The 27,941-nt window shown below is 38.9% G+C and overlaps 1 protein-coding gene across 5 annotated transcripts; it reads right to left on the reverse strand.

The window, feature by feature from the left end:
• Positions 1 to 1,398: 1,398 nt before the first annotated feature.
• cdk9 (cyclin-dependent kinase 9 (CDC2-related kinase)) lies at positions 1,399 to 27,732 on the reverse strand. Of its 5 annotated transcripts, none has more exons than XM_039762661.1 (8): positions 27,713 to 27,732; positions 16,967 to 17,080; positions 12,563 to 12,644; positions 11,184 to 11,274; positions 9,748 to 9,914; positions 7,773 to 7,944; positions 2,617 to 2,765; positions 1,399 to 2,502 (listed from the first exon to the last, which is right to left on the reverse strand). In XM_039762661.1, the coding sequence occupies exons 2-8, from the start codon at positions 17,056 to 17,058 to the stop codon at positions 2,137 to 2,139; spliced, it is 1,119 nt and encodes a 372-aa protein (XP_039618595.1). In that variant the 5' UTR covers positions 17,059 to 17,080; positions 27,713 to 27,732; the 3' UTR covers positions 1,399 to 2,136. The 5 variants fall into 5 exon arrangements, with proteins under 5 accessions (XP_039618595.1, XP_039618594.1, XP_039618592.1 ...); XM_039762660.1 differs by lacking the exon at positions 27,713 to 27,732 and adding an exon at positions 27,607 to 27,680; XM_039762658.1 differs by lacking the exon at positions 27,713 to 27,732 and adding an exon at positions 17,439 to 17,558.
• Between the last annotated feature and the right edge of the window lie 209 nt (positions 27,733 to 27,941).

The following is a 27,941-nucleotide window of genomic DNA, read 5'->3' on the forward strand; positions in this document are numbered from 1 at the left end:
ACAAATATTAATAGTTAGATGGGGGAACTTCTTTCAGGTGCTTTCTGGTTTCCCCTGGGTGATGTGGATTGTGATTTCATTCTACTATTGGTCCTTTTTTTTCCACTAGTTTACATTAATTTCCTTGGGAGACATTTTTCTCCAAAGCAACTTAGAAAAGATGTTAACATAATTGAGTAGCATTAGGCTGGGCCTCTTTGTTCAGCAAGTGTAGTAGGACAGATAATAAAAGTGGGATTGCCACAAGTGATTAGATGTCATTAATTTCCAATCAGAGATAAACAAATCGATAAAGCAATCGCCATTCATGCAACAAATCAACCAACAGTATGAAAGATCCTTGGACAAAGTTTTTTTTCCAATTAATTAGACAGTTGTTCAAAGAACAGATGGGTTTGTAACTGCTCTTTGAGGAAGTCAGCAGTATGGATGGAGGTGGGCAGCCAGTTCCACCATATAGGAACTACACAGAAGAGGAATCTGGACTAAGACTTGATACCATGCAGAGGTGGCCTCACCAGATGTGGGTGAGCAGACGTATAGCACCTCACCAGTGTCTCTATACACTTAGCTACAGACCACTCTGTAGGCAAGCATCAAGGATTTGAACTTAATGTGTGCTGCTACAAGGAGCCAATGTTGTGACCTGAAGAGAGGAGTGACGTGCCCACCGTGTCTGCTTAAATACAAGAAGAGCTGCTGCATTCTGGATAATCTGCTGGGCTTGATAACACATGCAGGTACACCTGCCAGAAGTGAGTTGCAGTAGTCCAGACGTGGCAAGACCAAAGCCTGGACCACAACTTGTGTGGCATATTCCACCAGATAAGGTCTGGCAGGATTTAGAAGTTGTACTGGACCCGTCGCAGTCCACATCCAGATAGTGTCCAGAAGCCACCAAGAAGGCTCACAGAATATCAGGTTATATAGCACCTTGATGTGTGGAGTACAAGTCACAGGAGGTTCTGCTCAAGTCTTTATAACACACTGGTGGGGCCTCAGCTGGGGTCCTGTGTGCAGTTTGGGTCTCCTGGCTACAAAAAGGACATAACAGCACTAGAAAAGGGTCCAGAGAGGAGCGACTTGGCTGATTGATGGGCTACAGGGGGATGAGTGATGAGGAAAGATTGAGATAAGCATTTTCAGTTTAAGCAAACTGAGATTAATAGACAAGACTGAAGTGTTTAAAATTAAGGGAATTAGTGCGGGGGATCGAGACTGTGACTTTAAAATGAGTTAATCAAGAACACAGGGACGCAACTGGAAACTTGACGGTAAATGTCACACAAGCATTAGGAATTTTTCCCCCCCCACACAGAGAACTACAGACACATGGAATAAACGACAGTAGGACTTTAGGGATCTTCAAAATTAACTGGATATCACTGGTGAATTTTGTTGGACTGAATGACCCGATTGAAGAAGCTTTTATTTAGTGTTAGAACATGAAAACAAATGGTGTGCTGCTTTATTTATAAAATTACAAATTCACCAACACAGTAAGTGAAAGCAAGCAGTTTATTCCACATTATCTCAAGTACTAAAAATAAATCTCAAGAAATGTAGAATGCGCTCTGCCCACTACAATATATGCATTTGTACCTCCAAACCAAATTCCAGTGTCCATACAAACCAAAGAAAGTGGCATTCCTTCAGGTCAGATTAAAACAGTCTACTGCCAGGTAAACACCCGTGCCTTGGTGGTTCTGCTTGTATTGCTTTTAAATATGCAGCTTATAAAATACTCTTCAGTGCAAGATGAGCTAGAGCTCGACTCTCCGGATTGATGGCAGTTTCTGCACCTGTAATCTGAAGCTTTTTATACCCATCAGTCAAGAAGCCACCTCCAAATCAAAAAACAATTCTAATAAATAGCTTGCCATTTACTGTTTCAAATAACACACATAGCACGGAAACAGTAACAGAACTGTGCCCGAAAGTGATTTAGCACATTGTAATCCGTAGTCACATTTGAGCCTACAATTAAAAAGCAGGCAATCTTCAGCTAAAGGGTGAATGCCATGTAAATAATTCAGTCCGACAAGCTTTTAACATCTGTCTTGATACTCACGGGAATGATGGTACTTATGTTTCACAAATTCAGCCTACTAAGGCTGCGCCATTTCTGTTTGTTAGTCAAAACACTCGATCAAATTCTGTCTGATTGGTTGTAGCTGGGTTCCTGCTTTGATTGGCGGGCTGCTGTGGTACATGTCCTCCTCTGCGTCTGGGTGGGGCGAGGTATTCAAACATGGACTGATTATGGGTGGAGAGCATGTTTTTGAGGTCAGATGGCATAGGGTCAGACCAGAAAAAGTCATGGTTAAGGGCATCATCACTATCAGTCCTTTGGGATGGGTCAAGAACCAGGAGTTTATCAATCAAGTCCAAAGCATATGGATCTTTAACATAGGCCTTAAGGCGATCCTTTACTTTTCGTTTCTGACCCTTGGGCAACTCAAGTTTTTGGTATAACTCATATTTATCAACGTTTGGCCACACCTAAAATTAAAAAAAAAAATTGTTATAACCCAAAATTCCAAATTTGTCTTAATATACAAATAGTTCTCCATTTTAGTATATACATATTTTAATATTAATACATTTCTTGCATACCTCAGGTGTAATTGAGCCACACAACTGGCTGATAAGCGTAAGCTGGTGCTGTTCAGTATTACCCTGCATGATGGGGCTACGTGTCCACATTTCTGCCATTATGCACCCTCCCCCCCAAAGATCAATTGGGGGACCATAGTCCCGCTCTCCTAGGGAAACAAATAAACAACAGTTAGCCAGATTCAAGGTTACAACTTTAAAAAAATGCTGCACTTTTGTCAAAAATGAAATATTTGACAAGCATTAACACTAGAATGACCAAAGCCTACGAAAAAACTCGTAAACCCATCCCACCTTAAATCCCTTCCCTCCATCAGCGTTTTTTGTCTTGTAAATGCATTGATCAAGCCAAGCAGCAAGCAGCCTACTACTATTCCATCCCCCAACTGCCGCAGAAAGGGCACAAAGTTCAAGCCTAGGCGAGACTTTTTGGAAGAGAGATATCCCTAAAAACATCTACAAACGTTAAAAACACTGTCCGGTCTTACATCGAATGAATTACTGTAGAAAGAAGAATGTATCCAAGAAAGGTAATGTAGAACATCTTCTGTGGATAACATTAGACAACAAAGGAGATCTTGATATGCTACTCATATTAAAACGTTAAGAGTTTCCCGTTAAAATAGCTTTTGCAAAGACAATTAGCAAATCTCAGAACCAAACATTCGAAACAGTCGTTTTATTCAATAGAGAGACTGAAATGAAATTCAATCACGGGCAGTTATACATTATGTTAATGCATATGTAACAATTCCCATGAAAATAAAAATCTGTTTAAAATTGTACATCTACATCCCCAAATGCAATAGGCAGAACCGCAAAGAGGCTAGCGTGTACCACAGGCCCAGGGTTTGGCGAACAATGGGCAAAGCCCCCTAATGTGTGTGGTTTTTATATAATATACAGTGGTGTGAAAAACTATTTGCCCCCTTCCTGATTTCTTATTCTTTTGCATGTTTGTCACACAAAATGTTTCTGATCATCAAACACATTTAACCATTAGTCAAATATAACACAAGTAAACACAAAATGCAGTTTTTAAATGATGGTTTTATTATTTAGGAGAAAAAATCCAAACCTACATGGCCCTGTGTGAAAAAGTAATTGCCCCCTGAACCTAATAACTGGTTGGGCCACCCTTTGCAGCAATAACTGCAATCAAGCGCTTGTATAACTTGCAATGAGTCTTTTACAGCGCTCTGGAGGAATTTTGGCCCACTCATTTTTGCAGAATTGTTGTAATTCAGCTTTATTTGAGGGTTTTCAAGCATGAACCGCCTTTTAAGTTCATGCCATAGCATCTCAATTGGATTCAGGTCAGGACTTTGACTAGGCCACTCCAAAGTCTTCATTTTTTTTTCTTCAGCCATTCAGAGGTGGATTTGCTGGTGTGTTTTGGGTCATTGTCCTGTTGCAGCACCCAAGATCGCTTCAGCTTGAGTTGACGAACAGATGGCGGACATTCTCCTTCAGGATTTTTTGGTAGACAGTAGAATTCATGGTTCCATCTATCACAGCAAGCCTTCCAGGTCCTGAAGCAGCAAAACAACCCCAGACCATCACACTACCACCACCATATTTTACTGTTGGTATGATCTTTTTCTGAAATGCTGTGTTCCTTTTACGCCAGATGTAACGGGACATTTGCCTTCCAAAAAGTTCAACTTCTGTCTCATCAGTCCACAAGGTATTTTCCCAAAAGTCTTGGCAATTATTGAGATGTTTCTTAGCAAAATTGAGACGAGCCCTAATGTTCTTTTGCTTAACAGTGGTTTGCGCCTTGAAATCTGCCATGCAGGCCGTTTTTGCCCAGTCTCTTTCTTATGGTGGAGTCGTGAACACTGACCTTAATTGAGGCAAGTGAGGGCTGCAGTTCTTTAGACGTTGTCCTGGGGTCTTTGTGACCTCTCGGATGAGTCGCCTCTGCGCTTGGGGTAATTTTGGTCGGCCGCCACTCCCAGAAAGGTTCACCACTGTTCCATGTTTTTGCCATTTGTGGATAATGGCTCTCACTGTGGTTCGCTGGAGTCCCAAAGCTTTAGAAATGGCTTTATAACCTTTACCAGACTGATAGATCTCAATTACTTCTGTTCTCATTTGTTCCTGAATTTCTTTGGATCTTGGCATGATGTCTAGCTTTTGAGGTGCTTTTGGTCTACTTCTCTGTGTCAGGCAGCTCCTATTTAAGTGAATTCTTGATTGAAACTGTTGTGGCAGTAATCAGGCCTGGGGGTGGCTACGGAAATTGAACTCAGGTGTGATACACCAGTTAGGTTATTTTTTTTTTTAACAAGGGGGCAATTACTTTTTCACACAGGACCATGTAGGTTTGGATTTTTTTTCCCCCTAAATAATAAAAACCATCATTTAAAAACTGCATTTTGTGTTTACTTGTGTTATATTTGACTAATGGTTAAATGTGTTTGATGATCAGAAACATTCTGTGTGACAAACATGCAAAAGAATAAGAAATCAGGAAGGGGGCAAATATATATATATATATATATATATATATATATATACACACACACACATACATACACACAGTGGTGTGAAAAACTATATATATATATATCCGTATTTACGCATGTGCCACACGCACATTTTCCCCCGAAAATTAACATTACAAAATCAGGTGCACGTCATATACGAGGAAATGTAATTCTGTAATGTTTACTTCTGCTTGGGCTCGCTCGCACACTCTCACTCACTAAATGCTTCCTATACAATCACAACACGCGTCATACACGGGGCAAAACTTTTTTCACGATTTTCTTTGTAAAAATTAGGGTGCGCGTCTTACACAAGTAAATAAGGTATATACAGGGTGACACAGAAAAATGGGAACTTTTGAAAAACCGAATAAAAATACAAGAAATCCAACAAAAAAAATGTATTGACTGCAATTGAACCACTACAACTTGCCTTTTAAGAGACAGTAATCCAAATTATCAATGTCTGAAAATTACGTCCTGTAGATGGCGTCCTGTACGTTTGCATTCTTCCAATCTGCTGTTGAGGTTCCCCATTGATCGCTGCAACATCTCAGCTGTGATACCACGAATTTCATCTTGAATTCTTTGTTTCAATTTATTCAGTGTCCTTGGCCGAGTCGTGTAGACCCGACTCTTAAGGTAGCCCCACAAGAAAAAAAAAATTCACAAAACGGAGAAATCCGGCGATCTTGAGGGCCAGGGAATGTCACCGAATCTTGAGATGTCACGGTTACTGAACAATTCTCGCACAGCTGCCATTGACTGCCTTGTAATCGATTACTTAATTACTAAATGGTGAGATTGTTTACAGCTCAGGTCCCTGTTCCGCAGTGCTGCCAACTGTACATGGCTTCCACTACGCATTTCAAAAGTTCCCATTTTTCTGTGTCACCCTGTATATACAGTACAGTGATCCCTCACTATATTGTGCTTTGACTTTTGCGGCTTCACTCCATCGCGGATTTTAAATGTAAGCATATCTAAATATATATCATGGATTTTTCACTGGTTTGTGAATTTCTGTGGACAATGGGTCTTTTAATTTATGGTACATGCTTTCTCAGTTGGTTTCACCAGTTGATTTCATACAAGGGACGCTATTGGCAGATGACTGAGAAGCTACCCGATCAGAGCACGTATTACATAGACAGTAAAACTCCTCAATGATATACAATATGCTTCCCGTGTGGTGCTTTGCATACTTGAAAGCCCAAACAGCACGTACTGATTTTTGATTGTTTGCTTTTCTCTGTCTCTCTCACTCTCTCTGACATTCTCTGCTCCTGACGCGCACTCCTTTGAAGAGGAAGATATGTTTGCATTTTTTTATTGTGAGACGGAACTGTCATCTCTGTCTTGTCATGGAGCATAGTTTAAACTTTTGACTAAAGGGTGTTATTTCATGTCTAGAGGGCTCTAATGATGTTAAAAAATGTATTTAGAAGGTCGTAAACAGGTTTTCTATGCTCAAACTGCGAAAATATTCGATTTATAAATAAAGAATCCTACCTCGCGGAAATTCATTTATCGCGGCAGAGTCTGGAACGGATTAACCGCGATAAACGAGGGTTTACTATATATATATATATATATATATATATATATATATATATATATATATATATATATATATATATATATATATATATATATACACACAGTAATCCTCGCTATATCGCTTTGACTTTCAGCGTTTCACTCTATCGGATTTTAAATGTAAGCACATCTAAACATATATCACAGATTTTTGCTGGTTCACGCTTTCTGGACAATGGGTCTTTTAATTTAGGTTACATGCTTCCTCAGTTTGATTGCCCAGTTGATTTCATACAAGGGACGCTATTGGCGGATGGCTTAGAAGCTACCCAATCAGAGCATGTATTGCATATTAACTAAAACTCTTCAATGCTATAAGATATGCTTCCCGCGCTATGCTTGTTTGCTTCTCTCTATCTTTCTCACTCTCTGCCTGACGGAGGGTGTGAGCAGAGGGCTGTTTGCACAGAGGACACGGACGCTCCTCTACAAAATGCCGCTTTATCGCGGTGCTTCTGTAGACTAAAAGCATGTATTGATTTTTTGATTGTTTGCTTTTCTTTGCGAGCGCTCTCTCTAACATTCTCTGCTCCTGAAGCGCTCCTTTATGACGGCCCCTTTGAAGATAAGATATGTTTGCTTTCTTTTAATTGTGAGAAAGAACTGTCATCTCTGTCTTGTCATGGAGCACAGTTTAAACGCTTGACTAAAGGGTGTTATTTCATGTCTAGAGGGCTCTAATAATGTTAACAGGGTGGGAGAGTTTATAAGGGCTTAAAATATATAAAAATAACCACACAAACATATGGTTTCTACTTCGCGGATTTTCACCTATCGCGGGGGTCTGGAACGCAACCCCCGCGATCGAGGAGGGATTACTGTATATATATATATATATATATATATATATAGTGAGGAGTTATAGAGTGAGTTTTAAAGAATCCACCCACAGTGTATAGAAAGTTCTGATTTCCAACTGTAAATGTGTTAAAAGTAGATATTTAGTGTTAGCCTTTTCTAAAATTTTCCAAAACTAGATTACAGATATCTTGGTAGCTATTTGTAATTCATGTGTCACATTTGTTACAGTCCCTTTGATAAATATTTCCACATTGACCTACTTACCGAGTAGTAGTTCTGGAGGTCGATACCATAATGTGACCACTCTGTTTGTGTATCGATTAGGCTGACTGTTCTTAGCAAGGCTAAATGCTCGAGCAAGTCCAAAATCTGCCAGTTTCAACACACCATCTCGTGTAATGAGGACATTAGCAGCTTTCATATCTCGATGCAAAATCTAAAAATTCAGAAAAAAAAAGTATGTACGAACATTGCATTATTTCTACCTTGACTGAAGACACTAAAGAAATTACAAATGTAAAATCATTAAATAACTAAAATAAATGGAATGCTAAAACACACACTGAAATATTCTAATTTATCACCACAGATATCAGGTCCTATTGTGAGACTTTAAAAACAGGTGATTTAGATGTATTTCTTCGCCATTTTTATTAACCACTCTAATGGCTACCTGCATATACTCAGTGCGCACGCACACACAGTAAATTATATTTGTGCAAGATAAATTCTATAAACTGAAGATAGAGGATTTATGTAGCAACTCGCTGCATGGTCTTTCCAAGACCTGTTAGTAATATTAAATTAAACTAAATTTAATGGTGGGGAAAAACAGGATTTTTCACATTCTGTTACATAACACTGTGGAATCATTATAGGATTAACTGGGATCTTTGCCACCAAGTTTTTTTTTTATAATGCAGGTGTCTATCCTCGAGACCAGAGAGAGCTACAGACACAAATTTAGCACAGATAAAACACAAAATATGCAAAAAAAGAAAAGAAAAACAGAAAAAAAGCTGAATACAAAAATAAACTGCAGCATGTTCTAGGAATAAGTTCAAAACAAGTTTTTTGTTGATGCTTTCCACAATCAGTAAACTGAACACAGCAACAATAACATTTATTTCTAAAGTAAATTTTCATTCAATAAATGTTGCTTTACAACATGCCAAAGAGAAAGTCACAATATAAGAAGAAACTAGCAATTATAATGTAGTATAAGTAACAAAAAAATATCCATACGAGCTTACATAACACAGATAATTAGTAGAAAAATAGCATCTTGTATATAATACCGTATTGCAATGCTCTACAGGGGGAGTCTTTTTTTTTTTTTAATTCTCACACAACCCACTCCAGACAACCGGCTGGAAAATTTATATATTGTGCCCTCCGCAATGTTTGGGACACAAAGACACATTTTTCCTTCATTCCCCCTCTGCTTGAAAGTTTAACATTACAAATCAAAAAGTAAAATGCACATTGCAGACTTTCATTTAACGGAATTTTTATACATTTTGGTAACCACACTTTTTCAACATCTTCCCACCAATCACAAGTGTAATTACTCAGGTGTGTTTCATTAGTACAGGCATAAGATACCTTGGCTTGCTTCTTCCAACTGACTACTGCTGGAGGATAAGAGCTGTGCCAATCAAACTCAAAGAAGCCATTATTTGGCTGAAAAACAAGACCTAATAACTACTTATTGAAATAATTTCATAGCAAATCTCAACTAAGATGGAAGACTATATGTAAATAGACACAAATCAGACCCTTTGATAAACACATGGCAAACCAACAATGTGAGGGTGCTTCTTTGTTTTTTTTAAGGCCATGCCCAATATTCTTGGATGGCCCAAGCAAAGCAAGAACCTCAGCCCAACTTAGAATATGTAGGGGGATTTGGAAATTACTGTTCAAGAACAATACCCCACCAACTTAGGTAAGTCAAAGTAACTGCCAAAGAAAAGGCCAAAAACTACAGGGTCCAAATGTGTGGGAAGTATACTCACTGCTTTACATTATTCAAACTTCTACCATACTTGCTAAAGTAGAGAGAATACTTTATCAATGGCATGAAATACCAATTAACTATAAATATGTTCAATTTAAATTAAAAGGTAGCAGCACCGAACCTAATGATAACAAAAAAATAGTGTTCCAACACATTTGACTCCTCTGCAATTCTGTAGTCAATATTTGTTTCAGTTTTATTATTCTGCTGCAGTCATACCTTATTTCTGTGTATATAATACAGCCCATTCAGCAACATCTGCATGACCTTTTTGATCTCCGCCAGAGTGAATTTGACGTTGGCATTGCTGAGTAGGCCAGCCAGGTCATGCTCGCAAAAATCAAATACTAAGTATATGCTTCCTTTATATCGATTGAATTGAGTGGCTGTGGAAGAAAAAGAAAAGAAAAATTTGTATATCTTACACTGTACATCATAAACAGCCTTTTGTAATATTTTTTTTTTTTTTGCATTCATCACACAAATATATTCCTCAAACAATTCAATTACAAAAATCTTTTACTACATTTTGGAACAGCATTCACTTTACTCATAAAAAACACATCTTGCATATTTTGAGCTCCTAGATGTATGCTTGTTCTTTTACTGTAAATTATTGCTGTTTTTCTTCTGCTGCATTTCAATAATTGAAAGATTACTTTTTTTTTTTTTTAACAACTAAAAGGAAAGACAGTCATGGCAGTCATTTAGTGGCTAAGATAATGGTCAGTAACTTACAAAGTTAAGTTTTTGATCAATAATTATTAGTTACAGCTAAATTCCTGACGCTGATAGACTGATCCTTAACAACTTGCTCACACTTGCAATACAGAATAATAGAAGACTGCTACTACTACAACATATTTGTATTCAAATTCAAATACAAGGCAACAACTACAGTATGCATTTAATATTAAAAAAACTAAAATGAGTACATGTACGAGGTTAAGTCAATGATTAGCTGCACTATTGAGATCATTGTTTGCGTTGGTTGTACAGCTTTCACCGTATACATGTGGACATACGGTCCCTGAGGTCACAGTGGCAAGGCTGCAACCTTAATTAGTTCGTTTTTCTTGTTGATTTCTAGAAATAAACATTGCCACTCTTTTCTCTGTTTGCACCACTTGCACAGAACCACTTTTTTATGTGCTGAAGATGTACCAGGAGGTGAAATCCTCATCACTTCTTCAGAATCATGATATGAACTTGTTCAATGTTGGATGAGGATAGGGGTCCTGCTCTTTATCCATTCTTGTTCAATCATTTTTGAACTTCTCAATTCATGCATAAATACTTTACCGTGGTAAAACAATGTCTCCATATTGTGCAGAAAGCCTTCTATGGATTTTGGCGCCTTTTACACCTTCAGCTCATAAAAAGTACATCACTGATTCTGCTCTTCTTTGATGCAAACTGAGAGTGGAGTGGCTGTGTTTACTCCTAGCAAGAAAAAAAAAAAAAAAAAAAAACAGAAACTGACTGGTCCAGGTTGAAACTTTACCACCGTGCCTGGGAACAAACAGTGTTTCTACACTTGTGCAGGGAAAGCCAAACAAAACGGTCACAAAATTGTGGATAATTGTTGAGTTATCTTGTAAAATTTCCTTTTGCTTTAAACCAGGTAAATCCTTGAACAGGTACTGAAAGCCTACCTTTTGTTCGACAAATTTCAATTAAGTTGACCACATTTTCATGCTTCAGAAGCTGTAATATCTTAATTTCTCTAAGGGCTGTTATTGGAAACTAGAAATGTGGAAAAAGAAACAAATTAAACTTAACGATACAGTTTTAATTCAGCTACACTAAAAAAATTAGATTTGCCATAAAAGGGCAATAGTCCAACAAAAAAATAAAAGACCTCATCTCACCACACAGCATCTGTGTAACTAGAAACTTACAAATATTTAGGTTTTTTTTTTTCTCTAGATTAAAAATGAACCATTTAGAGTCAAACTGGGTACAAAATACTGCACCCAAGATTGTGAGAAGATAAACATTAAGCTGGACATGGAAATAATGAAGATTATAGTAAACATGTGAAAGTCACACCAGCTTCTCTCAATGGTTTATTGCATTACTATGTAAAATAAAAGTTTTAATCCACTGACATACTAAGCCTAAATTTCAAACCAGAAGAGACTACCAGCCTACTTAGTACTCACTAATCCTGCTACGGAGCAGTGGCAAGAACCCTCACTCAGTCAGTTTAAAGCTTTTAACAATGTCCGCCGCACCTCCTTCATTATTAATCAAATAAGTCAGCCATGCTCGAGCTTGCACAGAAATGATCACAACAGTAAAATGATATTTGTAAAGTACCATCTACATGCAACTATCTGAATTGCTTGTGGTCAAACAACTTTGAAACTCCATGAGGGAAAACTCAATGAAAAGTGAGCTAATGGAAAAACAAATTAAATACAGCAGACCAAAGTTTTTTTTGTAAATTTACCCATCAAAGAACAAACAACAAACAATAAACAAACACTACAAACTCATACGCAGAGAATCTAAATGTCTTGTTGCCTTTCCACGGCTTCAGAGCAGAAGGTATTTAATATTAAGCCCCCACCCAACAACTAAAAGTCCCTGGAAAAGTCATCTAATCTGACATGGCTTTAAGCTGGCTTACCGTGCAACTCATATCTGCAAAGCATGCTAATTCATCTGTTGGCTTGCACTCTAAAAATATTATGTTCTGTTTTAAAAATCATAACTACAACACTACTTGATTTCACATCTAGTGAATATAATATGAACATAGCAAACGAATACACCACAGATGTGCACTAACAAGGTCTTAAAAAAAAAAAAATCAAGCCTGCCACAAGTATGTTTGGAGATGTAATATTGACATGTAAATATACTGCATATCCAAAACAGAACGTTTGAGCATATACGGTCACAAGTAACTGTTATGAGCCTATAACAAAAGTGCTCACCTGCAGTGTACAGTCACACTAATATTTTATATTGTTTTGGCAAACACTCTTAAGTCAACACTGGCATAAAATATCAAAATTCTTCTTACCCCTTCCTTCTCATTTTCCATCAGCACTTTCTTTAATGCTACCTTCTTGCCAGTCTGTCTGTGCTTCGCTTTAAATACTTCCCTGCAGTTGAGACAATATTAGACCCAATATTAATATTTTATGACTGACTTCATGCAAAGAAATGAGCAGAAAACTAAAAATCACTACCATGTTTCCAAATTACCTAACAGAACACATATACAAAAATAAATAAATAAGTATATAAATGAATGTAAATTAATGACAGCTTGTTCTTAAACTGGGATTGTGACCTCGTCCTGAGTGTGTACCCACGATACTAAAAGGCAGTAATATGCAAATTCTGTGACTTATACTGTTAAGCAAATTTGACCAAAAAAAAAAAAAATCACATGCTCCAACGTACTCTTGAGTATTCTAACAAAATTTTGCTTCTTCATCTTCTCAGCCCCTTTTTTTCTTGCACAGAGTACTTAGAACCAGTTACTGCAATAAACTTGTCAGTGATCCTTATGCCAGATTATAATAAGCTTGACCGATTATTCAGTTTCTTTATTTCAGTTTAAATGGCAAATTTCCTGAAATTATGAAAACTAGCAAATAAGCAATGCCATTTTTTAAAATGGTGATATTCCATGTAATAAATTGTTTCTGGCATTGTAATAAAGAACCAGAAAATAAATGCATAAATTCACTTTTGTCCTGCTCCACCTTAATACTTTCTCATGTCATTTATTGTAAAATGTCCTATTTTAAAAATAAAAAAGAACAAACCTAGTCTGACCTTTCCAGATCTCTGAATCTCTTTATTATGTAAAGCACTTTGAGCTACTGTTTGTATGAAAATATGCTATATAAATAAATGTTGTTAAATCACTTACTATGTCTTCAACGCCAGTGGTCATTTTAAAATCATCCAGGACGGCACAAACTTGTGATATAGTCTTATTTATATTACTTCTTGAACATAAGTGAAACCACTTACCATTTCCAAAAAACACATTTGACTCATTAGGTTAAAAGGTCTCTCAGAGCTAGTAATGGCTTTTTTTTTATATATATATATTTTTTTTAATTTAAAGAACTGAGCCTGATAAAATACAACAAAGAGGCAGCAGGTGCAATAACACATACAGAAGACAATCTATGAAACACAACACTCTCACCCAACTCAAACAGCTATAAGCAAGTCCATCCAAAGTGGTTTTGCATGAAGAATAAAACAGCAAACAAAATAAAAGTTTAAGCACAGGCCTGGTTTGGTCTTCGTGAAAGCAGATCATGTCAGATTTTTCACTGCATAATGTTATCCCATCTGGTGTTACTCCAAATGTTGTTAAAATTATTTTCTGATCCAATGCTAGAAATGAGATATACAATTTTTGCCCCAAAACGGTTCAAGTTTATTACATTGCCCACATACCCAAGTTGACACTTGAGGACATCAGAAACAGACTGGATTTTGCCCTGGATAATTAGTATGGCATGATGGTGCGGTGGTAGCACTGCTGCCTCACAATAAAGACATCAGGGTTCATATCCCTGGAGCTCCCTTTGTGGAGTTTGCATGTGTTCCTTATGCCTGCTTGTCCAACCTGATATGGGCTGGGAATGGGGGGGATTGTTCACCCTGCCTAGGTGTTGTTTCTGCCTTGCACCCAGGGGATTGCTGGGATAGGCTCCGGGGTTGTCCTACAACCCTGCTCTAGATATGCAGGTTCAGAAAATTGAGGCAGGGATGGATGTAAACAAAAAATAAATGTCTTTTAGTTAAAGTACAGCTTGCTTAGCACATATGAAACCAGAATGTATTCTGTGAATGGCTTAATTCCACTTCTTTTCGGACATTCTGCTTGAAAAAGATTCCAAACTGACAGATTAAGAAAGGAGAAGGGATCATAATGGGACAAACTGTATAAGGTCACAAAGCAATGCTTTTTAAACAAGTTCAATCCGTACAACACTGTAAAACATAAATAAAAATGAAATGTATTTCATATAGACACAAACAAAAACGGGGCAAATAAAAAAAATGAAAAAGGTCTGTCATAAATTTGGCTTTAGCCAAATTCATTTCAGCAAATTAATATTGTCAAGGGATAGATCACTGGAAATTAGCCAAACAGCTGTCGGAATCTTCATTCCAACTAGACAGTATCACCTCAGGATAAGATATAGGTGAGAGACAAGGCAATGCACATTATTTTTTTCTTTATCAATGTACAGTCAAAGCAAAAAGTATGTGAACCTCTAGGAATTCTCTATATTTATGTCTAATTCCGATGTAATACATGGTCGTATTTTCATGTCAGTCACAATAATGAACAAACCCCGTCCGTCTCCTATAACTACGGATACACAAATTTTCAAAGACTTATTGACCATATTGAATAAATCATTCAAACTGTGAAACTGAAGGTTGGAAAAAAGTAAGTGAACCCTAAGCTAATGACTTTTTAAAAAGCTCACTGCAGTCCAAATTTAGCACACCCGGAGTGGAGTCCATTTAATGAAACGAGTTCAGAAGTGTGGCCTAGTATGACTTTGATTGATCAAAAACACGATAAAGTTGGAGTTTGAGCTTCCAACAAGAAGCATATCCAGATGGGAGTCATGCCTCGCACAAAAGAGCTATCTGAAGAGCCACGATGGAAAATTGTTCATCTACATAAGGCTGGAAAGGGTTAAAGTCATCTCAAAGATTTTAGATATTCATCAGTCTACTGTTAGGCAAGTTGTCTATAAAAGGAGACCATTTGGTATTGTGGCTACTCTGCCTAGAAGTGGACGCCCTGCCAAAATGACCCCAAGAGCACCACGCCAAGTCAGCAATGAGGTAAAGAAGAACCCTTGACTGACAGCAAAGGACTTGAAGAAGTCATTAGAACTGGCTAACATTTTGGTTCATGAGTCAACTATACGCAAAACATTGAACAAGAAAGGAGTCCATGGCAGGGCACCAAGAAGGAAGCCACTGCCATCAAAAAAGAACATTGCTGAACACCTGAGGTTTGCGAAAGAGCACTTGGACACTCCACAACAGGACTGGGAAAATGTTTTGTGGAGTGATGAAACCAAAACTGAACTATTTGGGAGGAACAAGCATAACTTCATTTGGCGTAAAAAGGACACTGCATATCAACATCAAAACATCATCCCTACAGTAAAGTATGGTGGAGGGAACATCACGATTTGGGCCTGCTTTGCTGCATCAGGGCCTGGACAGCTTGCCATCATTGAGAGGGAAAAAATGAATTCTCCAGGATAATGTCTGTCCGTCAACTTAAGCTCAGAGGAGGCTGGGTGATGCAACAGGACAATGACCCCAAACGTGGCAGCACATCCACAGCACAATGGCTTCAGAAGAACAGACTCCGCCTGTTGGAGTGGCCCAGTCAGAGCCCTGATCTCAGTCCTATTGAGATGCTGTGGAGTGACTTGAAGAGAGCCATACAGAGAAGACAACCAAAGAATATGGAGGAGTTAAGGCAGTTCTGCTGGGAAGAATGGGCGAAAATTCCCCCCGCACGATGTGCAGGTCTGATCTGCAGTTACAGAAAGTGCCTGGTTGAGGTCATTGCTTCCAAATGAGGATCAACCAGTTATTAAATCCCAAGGTTCACTTACTTTTTCCACTACCACTGTGAATGTTGAACGAGTTTGTAAAATAAAGACATGAAAGAGTAGCATTTTTTGTGTGTCATTGGCTTAAGCTCATTGTGTATATCAGTACCTGTGACTTGGATGGATCAGATCACTTTTTATTACCAAATCATGCAGTAAACCACATAATTCATAAAAAATAAAAATAACATAAAAATTAAAAGAAATTAAAATATAAAGTGTTAACATTACAATAAAAAGCTTTGCCAGTCAATCTTACCCATGTAGCTACTCGCATGGGCCGGACAAATCTCAACTGCATCTTAACAAACGTCTTTTCTCAAAACTGTGAAGATGACAGAGACTTTGCCTCATTTTACCCTTTACATTACCAATTAAATACAGTAAATCCCATTCATCAGGTATGGGAAGGTGCCACCTTCACCAGAACATGTGACCCAGGTTCCCGCGTTGGCCCGGGGCAGACTCAACTCTAACTTAACAAAGGCACGTGTCTTGCTGTAAACAACGAATAAGCAACTGGATTCCAGAAGCTGTGTGAATAAGCAACTGGCTGGAATGGAATAAATGGCTAATTTCAGCCTCGCTGGCCACCTTTCCCCAGCCATTTTCCCTGATTTTGTCGTCCTGTTCCAACTGTGTTACCTCTTTCTCTTCTCATCTCTCCTCACATTTGGACTCGTGTGCTAAAAACTCAAGAGCGCAAAGAGCTCGTTTAACTGTTCACATTTTTTTTTCTGCACAGAGGAAAGTGAAAGATTAAGAAAGGGCCACATAAAGCATTGTGACAGCAACCTTACCCGAAAGTTCCTTGTCCGATCTTCGCCAGCTTCTCGTATTTTGAGAACTCGTCGCAGAAAGGAAACTCGACTCCATCGTAATACTTGGACATGATTGCGGCCTCCCGGTCGGGCCTGCGAAACAAGCAAACGCACACTTCAGACTCCTTACAAGCCCGTTGTGTCCCGTGTTTCTACTATCAATTGTACTGTACAGTCAAACCGTGCGACGTGAACCAACCCAGTAGAAAGCTGATCTACTTTCTTTCTTTTCTGGGTACTACATACTTCTCTGTACCTCCGGAGCTTCCGGTGCGATCTTTCTGCATCTTGGAAGTTGGGGTTCTTTCTGCCTTGAGATTGCTGCTGTCTTTTTAAAATTCGCAATCGTTTAAAAACGTAGTATTATCCCTTTAAAGGACAGCAAGTATTCTCTCTATAATGTTTTTTTTCTAAATTGCTTTTCAAGATAGAAAAAAATACAATAGCTTACGTTTTATCCATTCGTATGGGCTTTAAGTCAAATAAAACTCGGAAAAACAACACAAAACTAAAGCGGTGCCGGTGCGAAATGGGTGGCGACACACGTCTTCTTCCGGTCTAAGGTAAGTCTCGCGAGATGAGGGAGTGCACGTTTCTATAGGAGGAAAGTGCACATGCGCAAAGGCAATTTTCATTCATAACTTTCAGTTCTACGGAACCGCGGAGAGGACAATACAAAAAAAAAAAAACTTTGGTGACATATTACTGTTTGTGCACCCGTTTCAATTAAAACGTTCAGTCGATTTTATGCAATTCGTGCGTATGCTTTGCTTAAAACTTTTTTAATAATAATAAAAAAAAAAAAACAACTTTCCCGTGGTTTAGTTAATTAGTGCGCACACTATGCGACTCTTCAATTCCACCCGGGGGTGTAAACGTTAATATTATACAAAATTACTGTCTGTTATACTTTCATAGTTATCACTCTTTAATTCAATATTGTACTTTATCAGTGTGATGCTGCTGGAGTATGTGAATTTCCTCTTGGGATTAATAAAGTATCTGTCTATCTAGGATTGCCCTGCTGCTTTTGTTATCAGGTCATGTCATTTTCGAACCTGCTTAATCCTTAATCAGCTTTGCTTGGGACGACTGGAGCCTATCCCATCCATCATAGGCCGCAAGGCAGGAACAGACCCTGACCATCGCAGTGCGAGCTCACCACACTTGCTTCAATTTAGCATCGCCAATTCACCTAACCATGACTGTGGGAGGAAACCCATGTACACATGAGAAGAACATGCAAACTCCTTGCAGGGTGGAACTGGGACGTCAAACCTGGTCTCCTTTCTACCAGACAGCAAAGCTACAATTGCAGGACGCCACCATGACGCTGTGTGCTTATTGTCGTATACTAAAATAGGCAAATGGAAAAGAACTGTCAATTGACCTGTGGGAAAAGTAATTCAATACTGGTTCCTATGGAATCTGTTCCTGTTGCCACTCAACACAGGGGACTAAAGACATATCAAAAGCAACAGCACAAAGCTACTTGTAACATCAATTTGAACGCTCTCTCTATAATGGTTTAGATGGAAATGCTTTGAGAAGCTTGCCACTAATCTAAAACAGTATTCCGGGAAGCTGGTCATTTAGGATGACAATAATGTTATTTATGGACTGCACCGTGTACAGCAGCTTAGGGTGCGTTGTTAGACCCATCTGAAAATTAATGCTACAGGTTATCAAAGAAATGGGGGACAACTTTATATGGTAACATTGGCACAGTCCAAGGGAAGATGCATTATATTACTAAAATTAATCTGGAATAATTTGTATTTTCTTTTCAAAAGTTTTTATAAGGCCACAGCTAATGTAAATAGGTTACGGTGACTTTTGAATCAACAAATACGCTAAACTAATGTCACCTACCCTTAAAACAGAGGAACTACATATAGTAAAGAGTACTACATATAGTAAAGATTACTGATTGAGCTTTAGAGTAGTCACTTTTACTTTTTAATTTGTATATTTTGAATTCAGAATTTTACTAACTGCAAAGTCTCGCTTGTATATCTGAGTGCTGAGGTCGTGAACATGCCACTTGTCTAGAGAGCAGCGCAGTGGTCTGAGCAAATCTTTAACAAATTACACAACACCTTGTCAAAATATGTAACAAACAAAAATGTCTCTTTGATGAAGCAAATCAAAATTGTTTCCATCTGTAACAATTTATTTCTTGTAAAGCCCAAATTCAGACAAGGAATACCTCAAAGGCCCTGTTTTTTGACAGCCCACCAGCCTTGACTCTCTGAAAAGAAAACCTTCTAGGTAAGGAAAAAAAAAATTGAAGAAATCTTCCAACCATCCATTACCCAACCTGCTGTATCCTAACTACAGGGTCACGGGGGTCTGCCGGAGCCAATCCCAGCCAACACAGGGCACAAGGCAGGAAACAAACCCCGGGCAGGGCGCCAGCCCACTGCAGGACACGCATACACACTAAGGATAATTTAGGATCGCTAATCCACCTAACCTGCATGTCTTTGGACTGTGGGAGGAAACCCACGCAGACACAGAGAGAACATGCAAACTCCACGCAGGAAGCGAACCCGGGTCTCCTAACTGCGCCACCGTGCCACCCTGAAGAAATCTTGAGAAAGGCACTTCAGAGACAGACCCCCCTTAAAATAGGTTGGGTGTGCAATGGGTGTCAAAAATTGGGATAAGAAAAACAAACAGAACACAAGTAATCCTCTTCACAGAGCTACATGGCCAGTCTATCATGGCCACTTCAGAAATACGACACAACACCCAACGCTCCTCACCAAGTGCAGGCACACAGCAACATGACAACTCTCAAGGCAAAATGCAAGAATACATAAAAGCACTCACTAAATCCAGAACTGTCACATATCAGGACACAGATTTGTTCAAATACATTAAAAAAAAAAACAAAGTAGGAAGCCACATAAATGAAAAACAACAATATCTGTCAGTCAATCCATCCATTTTCTAAACCCACATATCCAGAGCAGGAATGTTGGGGAACTCAAGCCAGCAAGCATCCGCAACACAAGTTTTCTATCATTTCAGTATCGTTAATGGAACTTGTGTACTTTTTTCATTATTTCAAAAATTTTAACAACTTTTTGTAAGTGTGATTTAGGTTATATTGTAACTTCATATTCTGAAATATTTATGATACTAGGGGGCTCTGCCCCCTCCTCGCACGCCCCCAGGTTTGGTTTACCGGATATACAATTTAAAGAGATTGTTATTTTCATGGGAATTGTTGCGTATGCATTATTTTCACTTTTACTTTAAAACTTTAGTAAAAACAATATTTGGAATTAACTTTTCTTCAAGATCGCACTGAATTTTTATTCCGTTTTTGGACTTACATCGTGACAACACAACGTATAACTAACTGCCTGTGAGTGAATATCATTTCTTTCTCTCTAATAAATAAAACGACTTTTTCGAATGTTTGTCTCTTTCTTCTTCACTTTGTCGTTGATGTGAACATATAAAATTATTGTCCTGATAAAATGTATAAGAACTCTGACAGCGCGGGAAGATGGAGGTTAGATGACCGTGATCTTGTTTGAAAACAGTTGTAAGCAGGGCGTGACTTGAAAGAATCTCATGTTAAAAGTCTCCGTTCTCACAGGACTTCATACCGCGCCCATGTTTTTGGGATCTTTAAATTCTCGCTGGCAACATAGATAGATAGATAGATAGATAGATAGATAGATAGATAGATAGATAGATAGATAGATAGATAGATAGATAGATAGATAGATAGATAGATATGAAAGGCACTATATGATAGATAGATAGATAGATAGATAGATAGATAGATAGATAGATAGATAGATAGATAGATAGATAGATAGATAGATAGATAGATCGACAGATAGATCGAGAGATAGATCGAGAGATAGATCGAGAGATAGAAATGAAAGGCACTATGATAGATAGATAGATAGATACTTTATTAATCCCAAGGGGAAATTCACATAATCCAGCAGCAGTATACTGATTCAAAGAAACAATATTAAATTAAATAGTAATAAAAATGAAAAGAATTAAAATAAAATTAATGTTCACATTTACTCCCCCGGGTGGAATTGAAGAGTTGCATAGTGTGGAGGAGGAACGATCTCTTTAGTCTGTCAGTGGAGCAGGACGGTGACAAAAGTCTGTCACTGAAGCTACTCCTCTGCCTGGAGATGACACTGTTCAGTGGATGCAGTGGATTCTTCATGATTGACAGGAGTTTGCTTAGTGCCCGTCGCTCTGCCACAGATGTTAAACTGTCCAACTTTAATCCTACAATAGAGCCTGCCTTCTTAACAAGTTTGTCCAGGCGTGAGGCGTCTTTCATCTTTATGCTGCCACCCCAGCACACCACCGCGTAGAAGAGGGCACTCGCCACAACCGTCTGGTAGAGCATCTGCAGCATCTTACTGCAGATGTTGAAGGATGCCAACCTTCTCAGAAAGTATAGTCGGCTCTGACCTTTCTTACATAGAGCATCAGTATTGGCAGTCCAGTCCAATTTGTCATCTAGCTGCACTCCCAGATATTTAAAGGTCTGCACCCTCTGCACAGTCACCTCTGATGATCACAGGGTCCATGAGGGGCCTAGGCCTATTAATTAATTAATAAATTAGACGATCTATAAGTCTCCGACTTAAAGTTTAAATCCGAACAATATATTCAATCTCTTTTTGCTGTTCCATTATTTCACCGAGTAATAATTTCCATTTGGCAGCATGGTGGCACAGTGGGTAGCGCTGCTGCCTCAAAGTAAGGAGACCTGGGTTTGCTTCCCGGGTCTTCCCTGCGTGGAGTTTGCATGTTCTCCCCGTGTCTGTGTGGGTTTCCTCTGACAGTCCGAAAACATGCAGGTTTGGTGCATTGGCCATCCTAAATTGTGCTTGGTGTGTGTGTGCCCTGCAGTGGGCTGGTTCCCTGCCCGGGGTTTGTTTCCTGCCTTGCACCCTGTGTTGGCTGGGATTGGTTGGAGGGGACTGGGCAGTCTAATGGTCTGGAATCCCTACAGATCTTATTTTTTTTCTCCAGTCGTCTGGAGTTTTTTTTGTTTTTTGTTTTTTCTGTTCCCCCCTGGCCATTGGACCTTACTCTTATTCTATGTTAATTAATGTTGACTTATTATATTTTCTTATTGTGTCTTTTATTTTTCTATTCTTTATTATGTAAAGCACTTTGAGCTACTGTTTGTATGAAAATCCATCCATCCATCCATTTTCTAACCCGCTGAAAACAAACACAGGGTCATGGGGGTCTGCTGGAGCCAATCCCAGCCAACAAAGGGCACAAGGCAGGAACCAATCCTGGGCAGGGTGCCAACCCACCGCAGGTTTGTATGAAAATGTGCTATAGAAATAAATGTTGTTGTTGTTGTGGTTCCAGCAGACCCCCGTGACCCTGTAGTTAGGATATAGCTGGTTGGATAATTTCCATTTCTTTGCGCTAATGTGATCTTGCCTATCCTTTTTTTGAGACTTTCGAATTTTCGTACTTCTATCATCTCTAACCTCCTCCTCATGTGTACCGCCGAAATTTTTGAATTCTGTACAATTTTCTACTTTGTCATCTACTCTTTGCCCTTTATTTCCGGCACCGGGTGTCGTTAAATCTCTTTCTCGCGGGATGTATAAGTGTCTCTCCGAGAGAATCACATCTCGTCTCCTTCCAAGATTTTTTTTTTTATAATAGAGAGATGTGACTTGGAATATGATGTAATTGTATAGCAGTAGAGTTGAGACTTTACAAAATGCAGTTACATTTTGTGGTTCATCTGGGCCTCACCCCCAAATTCTGCCCATGATAGGAAACTCTTTGGACGTTCAAACGCAATAAAAGATCCAATGCACAGGGCTGGGTTGACTCTTTAGTTGCTAAGATGTACTAAAAAATACGGATGTGAGCGTCAGTAGGCTTTACGCCCATGGAACCAAGTTACCCGAACTATTCTATTACATGTTTACCACTCTGATGCTGATCTTTCTGATCATAACATAGGCAGGGCCGGATTAAGACGAAATTGGGCCTGATGCTGGAGCGCAAACAAGGCCTATTTTTTCTCGCCATTGGTACATGTGCATTCGACACTCACCGTACACGCGCACTCAGACCGACCAACCCTAACCCTAACCCTAATTGAACATGAATAATAATGACGACGTAGTATCGTAACAACTCGAGATTAACATCAAACTATGTAACATCAACATTCATTAACAAATGTCTGAAAAAAAGTGCACTTAATGCAGAAAACCTAACAACGAAATACACAAAATTTTGCAATTCTTTTACGAAACAGAGTAAGAAAAAATGAATGTGCAGAGACATTGGGTCAAAGTGACTCAGTTCAGGCTCTTGAGGGTAAAAATTTGTCCACAATTTAAATTTCATAATAGACCAGAATCCTGTCGAGGATTTTAAAAATTCTAAACATCCATGCTGGACCCGCGGGCCGGCTTTTAGTTTCCCCTTTTCATATAATCATTTAAATAGCCATCTTTTTTTACTGTACAACTAACTTTCAAGGTGAAAAATTTCCTACGTGGCACTTACCGAACAATAATAAAGTGGCAAGAATCACCAAGATAGTGCAAAAAGAGCAGCTAAATTACTAAGTAAACTGTTTAACGTAAAATTGATAGCGGTAACTTGAAATCTTCGGTTAACAATAAACACGACGACGTTATAGTTACGTCACAGTGCAAATAACAATAGTAACTGTGTAATAAGTAACGCTGTGTCTAGGCGTCCAAAAGTCGGACTCCAAATTTCATTCTAACAATTATTTTGAAGTTAATGTAGCAAGTGTTCAGAAGCCATTAAGAAGGCTAACAGAATGTCAGATTATATAGCACCTTGACATGTGGAGTACAAGTCACAGGAGGTTCTGGTCAAGTCTTTATAACTCACTGGTGAGGCCTCATCTGGAGTACTGGGTGAAGTTTTGGTCTCCAGGCTACAAAAAGGACATAACAGCACTAGAAAAGGTCCAGAGAAGAGCGACTAGGCTGATTCCAGGGCTACAGGGGATGAGTTATGAGGAAAGATTAAAAGAGCTGAGCCTTTACAGTTTAAGCAAAAGAAGATTAAGAGGTGACCTGATTGAAGTGCTTAAAATTATGAAGGGAATTAGTCCAGTGGATCGAGACTTGTATTTTAAAATGAGCTCATCAAGAACACGGGGACACAGTTGGAAACTTGTTAAGGGTAAATTTCGCACAAACATTAGGAAGTTTTTCTTTACACAAAGAACGACAGACACTTGGAATAAGCAACCAAGTAGTGTGGTAGACAGTAAGACGTTAGGGACTTTCAAAACTCGACTCGAATAAGTGGATAGGACTGGCGAGCTTTGCTGGGCTGAATGGCCTGTTCTCGTCTAGAGTGTCCTAATGTTCTATTGAAAGAGAAGGAATAAAATATCCTTTTAGTGCTTTTACCTGGTGTCTAGGACATTTGTCTATTGGGTTTGAGGTGTGGCAGCACCCTCTAGTGTCTTACACTTTAAAGTTGAAAGTTTATTATTATTCATTATTTTGTAATGCTATGTTATAACATTCCCCTTCACTGATTTAACTGTCTAGGATCTGCTCGTACAGCTACATTTTGTAGGAGCAAAAAAAAGTTTGGTGGACATGATGCAGAACACGAATATGGGAAATGTGGAGAAGGGGCTGAGGTTAAGTGTTGTGAATGTGGAGGGAGTTACAGTACTGGACCATTATGGAGGCAAAAAACTATGTATGTGTGTATCCACTTTGTACTTATGGGTTATTGAGTGTAGATTGATGGGCAAAAATGGTACATTTATCAATTTCAAAATAAATCTACAACACATTAAAGTGTGAATAATTGACTCTCCTTTCAACAAACAAGATACCAGTGGCGTGTCTTTCATTTCATAGGAACATTTGAGCACTGCGGTGTTTTCTGAACAAACATTTTTAGTGAAGCCGTATTTAGTGTGTGAAATTAAATCAAATGTGAAAAACTGGCTGTGCACAAATGTGGGTCCCCTTGTCATTGTGCTGATTTGAATGCCTGTCACTGCTCAATGCTGATTACTTGGCTGTATGAGCTTGTTAAGCCTTGAACTTCATAGACAGGAGTGTCCAATCATGAGTGGTCAAAGGTATTTAAGGTGGTCAATTACAAGTTGTGCTTCCTTCCCTTTGACTCTCCTCTGAAGAGTGACAGACACCATGGGATCCTCAAAGCAACTCTCCAAAGATCTGAAAACAAAGATTGTTGAGTCTCAAGGGTTAGGGGAAGGCAACAAAAAGCCATCTCAGTGGTCTAAACTGTCAGTGTCAACTGTAAGGAATGGGCGCAGTGGTAGTGCTGCTGCTTTGCAGTAAGGAGACTGTGGAAGATTGTGGGATCGCTTCCCGGTTCCTCCCTGTGTGGATAGCACTTTGAGTACTGAGAAAAGCGCTATATAAATGTAATGAATTATATGCAGAGGATTGTGAGAATGGTGACAGACAACCACAGATCGCCTCCAAAGACCTGCAAGAACATCTCGCTGCAGATGGTGTATCTGTACATCGTTCTACAATTCAGCACAATTTGCACAAAGAACATCTGTATGGCAGGGTGATGAGAAAGAAGCCCTTTCTGCACTCACACCACAAACAGAGTCACTTATTGTATCAAATGCTCATTTAGACGAGCCAGATTCATTTGAGAACAAAGTGCTTTGGACTGATGAGACAGAAATTGAGTTATTTGGTCATAACAAAAAGTGCTTTGCATGGCGGAAGAAGAACACCGCATTCCAAGAAAAACACCTGCTACCTCCTGTCAAATTTGGTGGAGGTGCCATCATGCTGTCGGGCTGTGTGGCTACTTGAGGGACTGGGGCCCTTGTTAATGTCGAGTGTCGGATGAATTCAACGCAATATCAACAAATTCTTCACGATAATGTTCAAACATCAGTCACAAAGTTGAAGTTAAACAGGGGTTGGATATTCCAACAAGACAATGAGCCAAAACACAGTTGGAAATCTACAAAGGCATTCATGCAGAGGGAGAAGTACAATGTGCTGGAATGGCTGTCACAGTCACATGACTTAAATATCATTGAAAATCTATGGGATGATTTGAAGCAGGCTGTCCATCAAATTGAACTGAACTGGAGAGATTTTGTATGAAGAAGGTCAGAAATACCAACATCAGAGTCCAGACACTCATCACAGGCTATAGGAGGACAGCGTCTGGAGGCTCAAAGGAGCAAAAGGAGGCTCAACTAAGTATTGATGTCATATGTCTGTTGGGTGCCCACATTTATTCACCTGTCTAATTTTATTGTGATGCATATTGCATATTTTCTGCTAATCCAATAAACTTAATGTCACTACTGAAATATGACTGTTTCTATAAGGCATGTCAGATATTAAAAATAAGTTGCTACTTTGTAAGCTCAGCCAGTGATAAACAAAAATCCAAAGAAGTAAGAGGGGGTCCCAAACGTTTTCATATGACTGTATATAGTGTTCCCTCCTATCTGTCATATAGCACCATTTATATTTATCTATGCAGTTATTTTATTGCAATGCTCACAATACGATTTGGTATAGCAAAAAAACAATTACGACAGATCATCTCAATAAAAAGGACCATATGCCTACATTTTATATACTCTGTTTAAATGATGAGAAAGGTACAAGGATAGACATGACATCAAATCAATTATGTTGTGTAGATTTACTGTATCTAATAGCTTGCTTGGGAAATATTTTTGGGGTAGTGCTAGTAAATTCTGTATTTGATAGGAAGTAAAATTTTTACCCTATTGTGATTAAAATAGAAACTATTCTAATGGAAGGACAGAAAACAGATTTTGTGAAATGGTGGCGGCACGGTGGTGCAGTGGTAGCGCTGCTGCCTCGCAGTTAGGAGACCCGGGTTTGCTTCCCGGGTCCTCCCTGCGTGGAGTTTGCATGTTTTCTCCCCGTGTCTGCGTGGGTTTCCTCCGGGCGCTCCGGTTTCCTCCCACAATCCAAAGATATGCAGGTTAGGTGGATTGGTGTGTGGGTGTGTTTGTGTGTGTCCTGCGGTGGGTTGGTTCCTGCCTTGTGCCCTGTGTTGGCTGGGATTGGCTCCAGCAGACCCCCGTGACCCTGTATTTGGATTCAGCGGGTTAGAAAATGGATGGATGGGTGTTTTACAATAGTATAATTCTAATAGTAATTCTAATAGTAGAATGTTGTGTTTGCTGTAATTGAAACCTCCCATTAGTTATGCAAATTAAACATTACATTTTTTTTTTAAATGAATAATATAAGCAAATGTAGATTTGAATCAGCTGAGAAATTCATACCTAAAAAGAAAATGGCCAAATGCAAATGAATTTTACCTTGGTAGACAGAAGGACGGAGAGATAGACAGAACTTTATTTGTCCCCTGGGAGAAATTTGGCTTTTTACAGAATGGTTACTGTCAAAGATGCAAATATTAAACTAGAATTAACTGAATTGGAGAAAGCAGATTTGATAATGTTATGCTGTGTTACATGTATATATTATTATGCGTTGTATTTGTATAACATATTACTCTATTTATATCTAAAACTGATATTATAATATTAAGTCATCATTATGGTAAAAAAATAAAAACTTTACGGTTAGAGCGGCCCGAATTGTAGTCCTTTTTGTCGCACTGCCCACTTGAAGTGCCCGTCCGTTACTGCCGTAATGCCATCGACTCCCAGCCGGTAACGCTACTTACTTGTCCCGAGCAGCCTCGCTCCCTAAATCGCGCAGGCGCACACAGATTTGCCGGTTTCTTTACCTTCTCCGTTCCGTTGTATTTGTAGTCGTATCGGCTGAGGACCCCGCGTGCCTATACGGTGTTGTAGTCTAGAAGTTTCGCTTTATTTTCTCTTTGTTCACAATACTTAAGTAATACAGCATAGGAAATCATCAAATTTGTTCAAGTGTGTTATTTTTGTGAGTGC

The sequence above is a fragment of the Polypterus senegalus genome, chromosome 9 (genome assembly GCF_016835505.1).
Source record: "Polypterus senegalus isolate Bchr_013 chromosome 9, ASM1683550v1, whole genome shotgun sequence".
In the NCBI taxonomy this organism is placed as follows: Eukaryota; Metazoa; Chordata; class Cladistia; order Polypteriformes; family Polypteridae; genus Polypterus; species Polypterus senegalus.

Excerpts from the sequence above, each read along its gene's own strand:
- cdk9 (XM_039762657.1), bottom strand. The coding sequence starts at position 17,274 with ATGCAGAAAGATCGCACCGGAAGCTCCGGAGGTACAGAGAA. Across the intron at positions 11,275-12,562 it reads TGGAAAATGAGAAGGAAGGG|TTTCCAATAACAGCCCTTAG; the intron begins GTAAGAAGAATT and ends CCACATTTCTAG. Across the intron at positions 9,915-11,183 it reads TGAAATTTGTCGAACAAAAG|CCACTCAATTCAATCGATAT; the intron begins GTAGGCTTTCAG and ends TTTCTTCCACAG.